This window comes from Myotis lucifugus, unplaced genomic scaffold (genome assembly GCF_000147115.1).
Source record: "Myotis lucifugus unplaced genomic scaffold, Myoluc2.0 scaffold_115, whole genome shotgun sequence".
In the NCBI taxonomy this organism is placed as follows: domain Eukaryota; kingdom Metazoa; phylum Chordata; class Mammalia; order Chiroptera; family Vespertilionidae; genus Myotis; species Myotis lucifugus.
In genome coordinates, this window is record NW_005871163.1 from 1,454,608 (window position 1) to 1,466,281 (window position 11,674).

At 51.9% G+C, this 11,674-nt stretch overlaps 1 protein-coding gene across 1 annotated transcript in view; it reads left to right on the forward strand.

Moving 5' to 3' along the window:
* Positions 1-11,674, forward strand: part of IGDCC3 (immunoglobulin superfamily DCC subclass member 3) — a 40,389-nt gene that overhangs the window by 21,861 nt on the left and 6,854 nt on the right. Inside the window, exons 4-5 of the mRNA XM_023757818.1 lie at positions 10,909-11,053; positions 11,392-11,527. Coding sequence (XP_023613586.1) covers positions 10,909-11,053; positions 11,392-11,527 — 281 coding nt within the window. The remainder of the gene's footprint in view (positions 1-10,908; positions 11,054-11,391; positions 11,528-11,674) is intronic.

Genomic DNA, 11,674 nt, shown 5'->3' on the forward strand with positions numbered 1-11,674 from the left:
ATCTCACCCCACAGAAGCCGCTGGCATTTCACAATTCTTTACTCTCCCTGCCAAAACCAGGAAAATAAGTTGCTCCTCTATTTTATTTTATTTTATTTTTTAAATATATTTTTTATTGATTTTTTACAGAGAGTAAGGGAGAGGGATAGAGACTTAGAAACATCAATGAGAGAGAAGCATCGATCAGCTGCCTCCTGCACACCCCCTACTGGGGATGTGCCTGCAACCAAGGTACATGCCCTTGACGGGAATCAAACCTGGGACTCTTCAGTCCCCAGGCTGACGCTCTATCCACTGAGCCAAACTGGCTAGGGCAAAGGTAATTAGAAAGACTATCCTAGAGTACATCCCCTTGACCAGAATCGAACCTGGGACCCTTGAGTCCGCAGGCCGACACTCCACTGAGCCAAAGCACTCAGGGCCCTCCTCTATTTTGTAAGGCCCCAGCAGGTGACAGGGGTGGCCCTGCAGCGCGGACTTCCTGGATTGCCAAGTTGGAAGTGCTCGGGGAAGAGCTACCCTGGGATAATCGTCTTGGATGTTTATTCACCTGTGTTAATAGAACTTAGGAAACATGTGTGGCTCAGTTAGTGAGTTGATAACACCACCGTATCATGGTGCTTATCTGCATTAGTTACAATCTATGAAACCTGCCCCAAACTCTGGGGGAGTTCAATTAAAGTGAAACCTGCGGTGTTATGGGTGCCCGATGTGCGTAGGCATGGTGCTTATAAGGGTCTGGGATGTTGTGTGCCTCCGTGTTTTTCAGTTTGAATTGAAACTTAGGTTTCATCTGTGATGTTTGAGCAGTATTTGAATGTGTCTCTCCCATTCCTCAGGGCAGCTGTGGTGCAGGGGGGAAACACTGGATTTGGTGTTAGAGCATTCTAACGCCTTAACACCCTTAGCTAGCTGTTTGTCCATGGGCAAGTTACTTAACCTCTCTGAGCCTCCGAAAGGCCAGTAATCCCTATTTCTCAGAATTATACTGAGTAATATCTCATCTTTAACCATCACTGGTCTCTGCAGGTCTCTGGTTTTTAGGGCCATATTACTGTGATGGGCTCTAAGACGCTGACCTTGGTGCTGTCACCCTTCTGACATTTCGTAGGAGCCTGGGTGGGCACATCTAAGGACAAGGCTTGTGGGATGGCGGGAACTTGCTCCCGGGGTGCCGGAACATCCTTTCCAACACATCAGCGGTCAGTAAGCATCTGTTGAATGAATGCTTAGAGTCAGCCCAGCGAGTGTGCTGTGTAAATAGGACAGATGACTGTATTTTCCAAACCAAAAACCAGGACACGTCCTCTGACTCATTGTCTAGTACATGGGATAAAAACAAATATTTGAAATTGGGACTGCTATTGCAAACCTATCCGTGGGGTAGGTAGGGCAGTCACATGGGGTCGGTGTGCTTCTCTCCCTTTCCCCCTCCCAGAGTGTGTCAGAGGCCGCCATGGAAAGCCGTGGAGCACACCCACCCACTGACACATCCAACCTGTCGCTTAAGATAGGTTCCCAAGCCTATGTCCCACAGCACGCACTCCCCGGGCACACTTCACACACTCCACTGAAGGCTGGAGGGTGCAGAGGGAGGAGCTCATGGCTTGATCTGGAGGAAGAACAGGAGCCTCCTCCGAATTGTGGGCTGAGTAATTAAAAGTAGGGCTTTGAGAGGTTTTATTTTCCTTGGGTTGTAAAAGCCAAACCCAGGGGCTGCAGAGAGCCCCAAATTGCCGCCCCTGCAGCCGTGCATTGGGCCTTACAGTCCGTTGGAATCAAAGATCAGGCCATAAAGGTCCGGTGCTCACCATTCTGCAGCTGGATACAGGGACTTTCCCAAGCTGAGGCCAGCTCCCCACTGCCTCCCACCTCTCCCCCATCCAGGCCCCCATTTGTCAGAGGTGGCTGCTGGGAGGGAGGGCAGAGACGTGGATTTATGGCTGCTGACTTGAAAGACAAAGTTGCCTTTTGTGTTAGAATTGGGGCGGGGGTGGGGGGGACTGGTGAGCTGGTGGTAGAGTGGGAGGTTGGCAGGGAGGGGCTGGGGTTCAGGGGCCCAAGGCAGGGGGTGAGGGGCTTGAGGAGGCTGAGGATACAGACAAAGGGATCCAGAGGCTTCTCAGAGCAGGGTCAACAGGCACAGGCCCAGATGAATCAATCACCCCCTGCTGAAGCTGAGCAGGGCCTCTGAGCCATCAATGTCCTCTGGGGCTGTTCGTAAGTGCCAGGCACCGTTCACCCACATACATACAACACCCCTTCCCTACACACACCCCTTCCTCCTCAAAACATACTCTGGATTCAGAACCTTAATTCAACTCTCAGACTCCCCTTTGGAAGCCCAGGGAAGAAATACAGGTCTTCTAAGTTCATACTTTCCCTCTCCCACATGACTACAGCCAATCAGGGTGGGCATTCTTCCCTTACAGAACAAAAGTCAGGGCAAGGCGAGGACCCAGGTGATGGGGAGACAGGGACAGAGTGTTGGGGAGAGTGATCCTGGGCTAGAGAACCCTAAGAACAAGAACCATACCCCACTAGGGACTGTGGGCAAGGCGCCAGCCTCCCCAGGACTCAGGTTTCTCTGCCCTTGTCTCCCTCCTTCCCATACACATTTAGAAATAGGGCATTTATTTATAAGTGCTTTGAGGAGTTTAAAGAGCGTGTGAGGTGGGCCTTGGCTGGCCTCCCTGCCCTCTAAGGGCCACTCTGCCCAGCTTCACCCTGCCAGTGGCTCTGCCTGGTGGGTCTGGGTGGAGGCCAGGGTAGTCATCGGGTGCCTGAGTTCAGCAGGTGCTTTAACTACACCTCGGAGAGCCACATCCATCCCCCGGAATGAGCCTGGCCAATAAAGGCATGAGTTTATGGGCTTCATAAACATTTTACTAGAGAAATCAAGGCCTCAATTACCCAATGGCCTCTTCCAACTGACAGCTCGGTCTATTGGGGCCTCTGTGAAGCCCCCAGGCAGAAGTGAGATAGAAGAAGCCAAGCTCTGCTTTCTACCCAGCTCCCCCCTCTGCCTCCCACTGACCCCTTCACCATTCAGATCTTGCAGATTCTGACTTTACTCACAACTCCAGAGGCTGGAGGATCCGCACTAACTCTGTGAGCCTTAGTCTTTCCGAGGGAAGATGGCGGCTCTGCCCTTACCCCCAAACCCCGGTCGTACCCTCTCATAACCCCTCGGTTCCCATTTAACTCAAGATCCTACTATTTTCCCTCAGTAATAGCTAGCAAGTATTTACTATTTTCCAAGGACTGTGCTAAGCACTTTACAAATACATCTCATTGAATCTCCCCAGTGCTGCAGCTCTGGCACCATGAGCTGTTATCATCCCTACTTATAAGTGAGAAAATAGAGGTTCTGAGAGGTTAACTTGCCCAAGATCACGCAGCTGATAGTGGCACTGTTGAGTTTTGAACCCAGTACCGTATAATTCCAGAGCCTGTCCCATTAACCTCTGCACCGTAACACTACCTCCAGAAGCTCTTAGGGAGTATTTCCCCACTAGGAGCCAAAACCTTGCCCTGTGAATGCTTGTGCCACGCGGTGGGACGGCCCTGGGGTGCTGATCAGATGTGGGCCTGTCAGGGTCTCTGAGTCCGTGTGGAGGGAGCTGTAGGGCGGGGCCAGGCTAGGATGATGATGGAGAGGAAAGGGGGCTCTCTGGTAGGACAGCAAGAGAGAAGGCAGCCGGGGGACTGAGACCTGGGCTGGGGTCTGGACCGGCACTGTCCAATCAACTTTTCCGTGATGATGGAAATATGCTCTTGGTGCTGTTCCATAATGTAGCTAGGAGCCACTTACAGCTATTGCTTGAAATGTGGCTAGTGAGTCAGAGAAACCAAATTTTAAATTTTCTTTTAAGTTTTAATTTAAGTGGTCACATGTGGCTAGTGGCTACCGTATTTGTTCAGCACAGGGATGTTCTCCACTGCTGATGGCTGAAATCTGCTCAAAGTCCTTTGGTGACATAAGGTCGTGTGGGCACATCCCCCAAGGGCTCTGGCTACCTCCAGATGCCACATTCATTGAAAGGGGGTGTTGGCCGCGCAAAGCTTGGCTAGTGGCTAGTGCTTCCCTTGGCTAAAGGCACCTGAACATCATTTCACAACAGAAGTGGCTGAAGGATTTAAGGGTGTTTTACCTCAGAAGCTCTTTCTCAGAGAACGAAATTGTTTGTGTCTTCTAGAACAGTCCTGTTTAGTGGAATTATAATATGAGCCACCATAGGTAAGTTAAAATTTTCTAGTAGTCACATTTACAAAGGTTTTAAAAAACACGCGATAGCCCTGGCGGTTTGGCTCAGTGGATAGAGCATTAGCCTGCAGATTGAAGGGTCCCTGGTTCGATTCCAGTCAAGGGCACATGCCGGGTTGCGAGCTTGATCCCCAGAAGGGGGTGTACAGGAGGTAGCCAATCAATGATTCTCTCTCATCATTGATGTTTCTCTCTCTCTCTCCCTCTCCCTTCCTCTCTGAAATCAATAAAAATATATTAAAAACAAAACATGTTAATTTTTTGTTATTGTTGTTTATCCTCACCCAAGGATATTTTTTCCATTGATTTTTAGAGAGAGTGGAAAGGAAGGGGGGGGGGAGAGAAAGAGAGACATGTGAGAGAGACACATCAATTGGTTGCCTCCCGAGCTTGCCCCAAGGTACGTGCCCTTGACCAGAATGGAACCCACGACCCTTCAGTCCAATGCTCTAACCCCTGAGCAAACCGGCTAGGGCAAGTTAATTTTAATAGTAAATTTTATTTTACTTAATATATCCAAAATATTATAATTCCATATATAAACATTATTTTTAACTATGAATAATACTTTTATACTTTGGACTGTCTTTTTCTCTCTTTTATTGTGTGTGTGCCTTGACCAGGAATCGAACCTGGACCTCTTGGTGCATGGGAAGATGTTCAACCAATCGAGCCACACTGGCCATGGCCACTTTTGGACTGTCTTTAAAACTTTAAATATTATCTCAACTTTTGCCTGGCCACTGTGGCTCAGTGGTTGAGCATCAACCCATGAACCAAGTCACTAGTTCGATTCCCAGTCAGAGCATGTGCCCGGGTTACAAGCTTGACCCCCAGTAGGGGGCGTGCAGGAGACAGCCAATCTTTGATGTTTCTCTCATCGATGTTTCTATATCTCTATCCCTTCTCTCTCTAAAAGAAATCAATAAAAACATATTTTTAAAAATAAAATTTTATTTCAACTTCTATTCAATATTTTAGGTTGTTGATTATTATCAATGAAAATTTTTGTTTTTTCCAATTTTTTATTCTGATAAAATACACAAAATGTAAAAGTTACTATCTTAACCAGCTTTAAGTATACAGTTCAGTGGCATTAAATACATTCATATTGTTGTGAAAACCATCACCACCATCCACTCTAGAACAATTAAACAATAACTCCCTTTTCCCCTCTCCCCAGCCCCTGGCAACCATCATTCTACTTTCTGTCTCTATGAATTTGACTACTCTAGGTACCTCATATAAGTGGAATCATTCAGTATTTGTCTTTTGGGGACTGGCTTATTTCACTTAGCAGAATGTCCTCAAAGTTCATTCATGTTGTAAGCATATGTCAGAATTTCCTTCCTTCTTAAGGCTGAACAATATTCCATTGTATGCATATACCACATTTTGAACAATATTCCATTGTATGCATATACCACATTTTGTTTATCCATCCATCCATTCATTTATGAACACTTGGGTTGCTTCCATGCCTTAGCTATCATGAGACCCAGAGATATTTTTACACCCATGTTCATAGCAGAAGTGGAATTGCAGGGTTATGTGGTAATTCTATGGAAATTATTTTTTTTAGGAACCACCATACTGTTCTCCATAGTGGCTCTACCATTTTACATTTCCCCCAACAGTACACAAGGGTTCCAGTTTTTCCACAGGCGTGCCAACACTTATCTTCTGTTGTTGTTTGTGGTGGGTTTTGTTTTGTTTGGGTTTTGGTTTTTGACAGTAGCCATCCTAATGAGAGTGAGGTGGCATCTCATTATGGTTTTGATTTGCTTTTCCCTAAAGCTTAATGTCATTTTATTTTATACTAAGTCTTATTTTATACTAAGAAATCCAGTGTGTATTTTACACTTAGAGCCATCTCAGTTTGGACTGGCCACATTTCTTAAGGCCACAGTGCTTAATAGCTGGCTACTATATTAGAAAAGTGATTCTAGAGGGGAAAGTTGGGGGCAGTGGGAAGAAACATCTGGGATTCGGGCATGTTCCTAGTATAAGAAGAAATGTTACGGTCACCCAAGCTGCCTGAGCAGGGGCTGGGCATCCAGGAGGCTCCGCATCCCTGGTTCTTGGCAGGGATAAATACAAGGAGGGGGTTGGCCTCGATGGCCTTTGGAAGAGTCTGTAGTCCGGTTGCTCCTCTTGAATGACCGTATGAGTGGAGGCCGTCTGTGCCTCAGACCCCCAGTGGCATCGGCTTTTGTAAAAGCTGTTTTGAACTCTCCATCCCAGCATGCCCATTGATCTTTTTGTCATCACACACCGGATAAGAGCCCGGCTGTAGCCAAAGGGTGGGAAGTTGGACTTGGGGGAGCTGCCAGCTTCCTTCCCAGCACTCTGCCTCGACCCTTCGCTGCCCCCCAGCGTCCCCCTGGAGCCTGTCTAATCAGATCCAGGCCTGACCTCTCCAGAGGTCCTGGACCAGGAGGAAAGCCTCCCCTCCCCTCTCTGAGCTGCTCCCGATCTGGCTCTCAGGAGACCCCTCCCCTTGGGGTGATTTATAGAGGTGTCCAGGAGTCGTTTCCTGCCTGTTTCTGCTCTCGTCCAGCTCGGTGGATTGCAGGGCTCACTCTCTGCCCTTGCTTTCCCAGTGGCCTGGCTGTACCCAAGGTCAGGGTAGAGAGGGGCTAGGAGATTCCTTCCCGGACTGCATGGGGACAAAGGTGTTTCTTCTTCCTTTCTCCACACCTGCTCCCGGGCAGGCCTTTGCTTACCCCTTCGCTCTCTCTGGCCCTCACACTGGAAGGGCCTCCCAGCCACTGCGCACTGCTTCCTCTCATCACCCAGCTTGAGTGAGGGACCGAAGACTATGCCTCCCTGACTGAGATGTCAGCAGGAGGAGAACACATCAACAGCCACAAGCCACAGTACCACCTTCATGTCCACCAGCCACAAACACAATATCACCAACGCCGCCACAAATAGTGTCTGTAACCTGTGTGTACTGCACCGTGGCCTTCAGGGTGACTTGTCCAGGGCTCAGGGTGCTCAGAGGCCTGACCCTTAGCCTCACATACCCATGCTCGCCCAAGGACCCTCTCCCCTGAGAGGCACGAGGCACAGCTTCCCCCGGTTCTGTCCTGCTGCTACAAGCCGGGGGTGGGGTTGGGGGGGGCGGATTTGTAGACCAAACATATCCCTCTCCGAGAGACTGAAGAAGGCCTAAATGGCCCCAAGAAACTCTCTTCCCTTACTTCCTAAAGATAAAAATGCTGTTACCTCTGAATTAGGAGTGAGTAGAAGATTCCAGGAGTATAGACCAAGGACTGCTTGTTTGTTTGTTTATTTATTTATTTGTTAAGATATTTTTTATATTGATTTTTAGAGAGACAGGAAGGAAGAGGGAGAGCGAAAGAGAAATATCGATCAGCTGCCTCCTACATGCCCCCTACCAGGGATCTAGTCTGAAACCCTGACATGTGCCCTGACTGGGAATTGAACCAGCAACCTTTCAGTGCACAGGGTGATGCCCAACCAATTGAGCCACGCCGACCAGGGCTCCCGAGGCCTGTTTATGACGGCGGCAGGAGTCAGAGCTGGAAGGGCCCTACTGGGTGCCTGTTCACCTCTTCATCTGCAGAGGAGAGGACTGGCACTCTGACATGGCCTGCCCATGCCTTACTGCAATCCCTGGACACCCAAGGGATATGCAGGGCTGATCAAGGGATTGGGGAGGGGATGAGGAAGGGGATATAGAGGCCCACACCTGCCATTGCACCCACATCTGTGTAGCCAGCTGGGCTCTAAGGGAAGGGACCGAGGGGCCATCTCTGGGGCTCTTAATCCTCCCTGCACCTTGCAACACGGTGCCAACTCCCAGCCAGTGAGAGGAGGCTGGTCCAACCTGCAGTCCGCTCTGGAGTTACCTGCTCTTAGAGAGTGAAAAACTAGCTGGAGAAGTAAAGGCCCAAGGCCTGGCCCTTCTGATGCTGATTCTGATTCTGGTCTGGCAGAGGCACCAACTGGGTCTGGGCCTCAGTTTCCCCTTCGTAAAATGAAGGGGTTGACTTTACTGTTGTTAATCCTCACCTGAAGATACTTTTCCATGGATTTTTTAGAGAGAGTGGAAGGGAGAGGAGAACAGAGAGAAACATCGATGTGAGAGAGAGAGAGAGACATCAATGGGTTGCCTCCCACACAAGCCCCAACCAGGGCCAGGTTGACCCTGCAACCGAGGTACGTGCCCTCTGGCCGGAATTGAACCCGGGACCCTCCAGTCCACAGGCCGATGCTCTATCCACTGAGCCGAAGCATTCAAGGAAAGCTACCCTTCAAATGAAATGTTTGGCAGAACTGCAATTGAGTAAAGCGGATAGAGAGGCACAGCAAGGTGCTGCTGTCTGATGGAAGGAAAGGGTGGGGCTCTGAGTGGGGAGGGGGCGCAGCTGCGCCCAAGGGGACCCTTGGGAGTCCCACTGTACCTGCGTGAAGAGGAGCACGGGCTCCGTGCCTACCAACGGCCCTGTGTCCTCTCCAGCATCACCTTCAGCCCATGCTACTGTCATTGTTTAGTTTTGGGGGAGAAGGAGGGGCTAGAAGGTAGAGGCTAGACTTTCTCCATCCCCAGCGCCCTGATAAAGAAGCAGCCCTACCCTTTGTATCTCTCCTCAGGCCAGTTCCTAGCTCTAGGCACCTCCAGGGAGCCCAGAATCAGGGCTAGAAACACAAAAGGATTCAGTTCCTTAATGAGGAGGCATCTGTAGTCAGCAGAGCCATTAGTCTCCGCCCCTGGACCCTGGGGGTCTGTGAGCTCCTCTCCAGCTGGAGTGAAGTGGGGGCAGGCAGCTCCCCAGCTCCCGAATGAGCAGGGCTCAGGGGCAGAGGCCCCAGACCCAGGCACCTGGGGGCCCTCTCCACTCTCCAGGCCTGTTTCTAGCCATGCCTTCCTGGATGGAGGTTGAGAGGCAGAGAAGCCTGGAGGCAGCAGAGGGGCCCCAGCAGTGCCTTGCCCCCTTCTCTCCCCTCTCCCCTCTCCTCCCCCACACCCCCCAGCCCCTGGGCTGACCTGCAGGCCCTTGGCCAAGCACAGCCTTTGGCCTGAGACAGGGCAGGCTGACCTCTGGGTGCTCCCTAGGGAATTCTCTCGAAAGCCTGATGGGGACACCAGCTGGGGCACTTGCCCCCACCTCCTGCTCTGAGGGCCCCCAAGGTGCTGTTTGTATGGGCTTTACCTTCAAGGGGACACATGTGATTGATTACCAGAATCACACACTGGCCACGGGAGCCAAGGGCTACAAACCGCCATTCACATCCAGCTGTGGACACTCGGTCCACGTACACGGCGGGGGTAGCCACACCCTCCTGGCAAACATAGATCTGCACACATGTGTGGGGAGGAGGCACTCACACCCATCAGCCGTGTTCTCTGGAGGCCCTGGAAAAGGAGGAGGCAGGGCAGGGGATTTTTATGCATGTTTATATTTAATGAACCACATGCAAATGAGATGGAGAACACGCCACAAAAGAATCAGCCCCCAGAGGCTCTGGGAAGAAGGGCACAAAGGCTACGCCCTTCTGGGCTGCCTTGGAGTCCAGAACAGGCCTGTGGTGGAGGGGGCCGGAGACAGGGTGTGCCCACCCACACCCGGGAGCCAGGACCAGCTCCAGCACCCCTGCTGCTGTGGGGGGAGGGGTCCTTCTGGGAGGGGACGGCTGTCCCAGTTGATGGAGTGCCGGAGGGGAGGTGCTGCCTGCCTGGACAGATGGTGAGCTGCCTTCCCGCACTTGAAGCAAAGTGGATTTTAATGAAATCACAGCCCTGGTGCTGAAGCTGGGAACCCGAGAGGGAGGGGCCCGTTTTCTGGGCTTTATAGGGTGAAGTTTGGGGCTGGATGGGAATGAGGGTGGGTGGGAACACTTAACCAGCCGAAAGTGGGGTGGGGGTATGCCACAGCCCCCGCTTTACCAGCCACTGCAGACCAGGGTTCAAGCAGTTAGTTCAGATTCTCAAAAGGTGGGGAAGGGGTCCCTGAATATGTATGACGCATTGAAATGTAGATTGGTAGGTCTGACAGTCTTCTGAGAGGCTTGTCACCTTGGATGGATATACCACCCCCTTGGGGTAGGTACATCTAGAAGCTACAGAACAGGGACGGGGTGATAAGGAAGGGCAAAGAATGCCGCTGGTGTCTGTAACCAGGGTTTAATGACAGGTGGCCCTGCTGGGCAACACTGAACTGCCTGCTTCCCTTCTCTGGGCCTCAGTTTCCTGTTCTGTAAAACATGCAGCACAACATTTAGACCTTGCTAAGGGGGGTGGGGGTATAAAACTAAATCAGAAAGCAAGGGAAACGTAGGCAGCAGGACAGGAGCAGGGCTCTGAGGGTCAGCAGCCCAAGACTTCCTGGTGAGAGGTTTGTCATCCAAAAATTTGTCCAGACCTTTCTCGAAGTGTGCCAGCCCGGCCTGTATGGCCCCTTTAGGGAAGGTGTTTCCCACGGTGGGAGGCAGGGTAAGTGCGGATGTGTCCCCGAGGTGCGGATGCCCTGTGTCTGCCAGTTCCAGGAGCACCCCTGCCCCTGGGTGGGGTGAGCTCAGGGTTCCAGGACACGGGCCTGTGACCGCTCCCCTCCTTCCCTCTGCTCCCCAGCAGCGTGCCTCTCCCACACACGCTCCCTTTCTCTCACCAGCCATGTCGGACTTCCACGTGCACCCCCAGGCCGTCGCAGGCGAGGAGGGCGGCGTGGCCCGCTTCCAGTGCCAAATCCACGGGCTTCCCAAACCCCTGATCATGTGGGAGAAGAACAGAGTCCCCATCGATACGGACAACGAGAGGTGAGCCTCGCGTGGGGAGTGCGGGAGGGAGGACAGACAGGTGGGCCCGGCCTGCCCACCTGCTCCAGGGGTGGGTTTCAGCAACTGCGTTGAGACTGAGTATCCCCGTGGCTTGCGGGCCCAGACTGGGTGCTCGCGGATGTATCCATGAGACGGACTGTGTGCGATGGTGGTCAGGACTGGAATTGCAGGTGCATCGGCCTGTGTGAGTCTGTGACGATGACGGTGACCTTGGGGCAGCCCCTGGGCGCCGGGCTGCGTCTGTGATGCTCAGGGTCCCTGTGGCCGGCGGGGCCAGGGGCTGTGCTGGCGGTCAGCTGTGTCCCCCTCCCCAACAGGTACACATTGCTGCCCAAGGGTGTCCTGCAGATTACAGGACTTCGGGCTGAGGACAGCGGTGTCTTTCCATTTGCGTGGCCTCGAACATTTGCCAGCGTCCGGGTCAGCCACGGGGGCCAGGCTCACTTGTGTCGGGTGAGGGGTCCTTTGCCCTGTCTGGTTCTTTCTCTCACCCAGCCTCCCTCAATTCTCCTCACTCTCAAATCAGTCCCCCTTCAGCCGCCCCCCCAAAATTTGTAGAACAAGCGCCGGACAGGGTACCTTTCCAAGCCCCACGTTCTG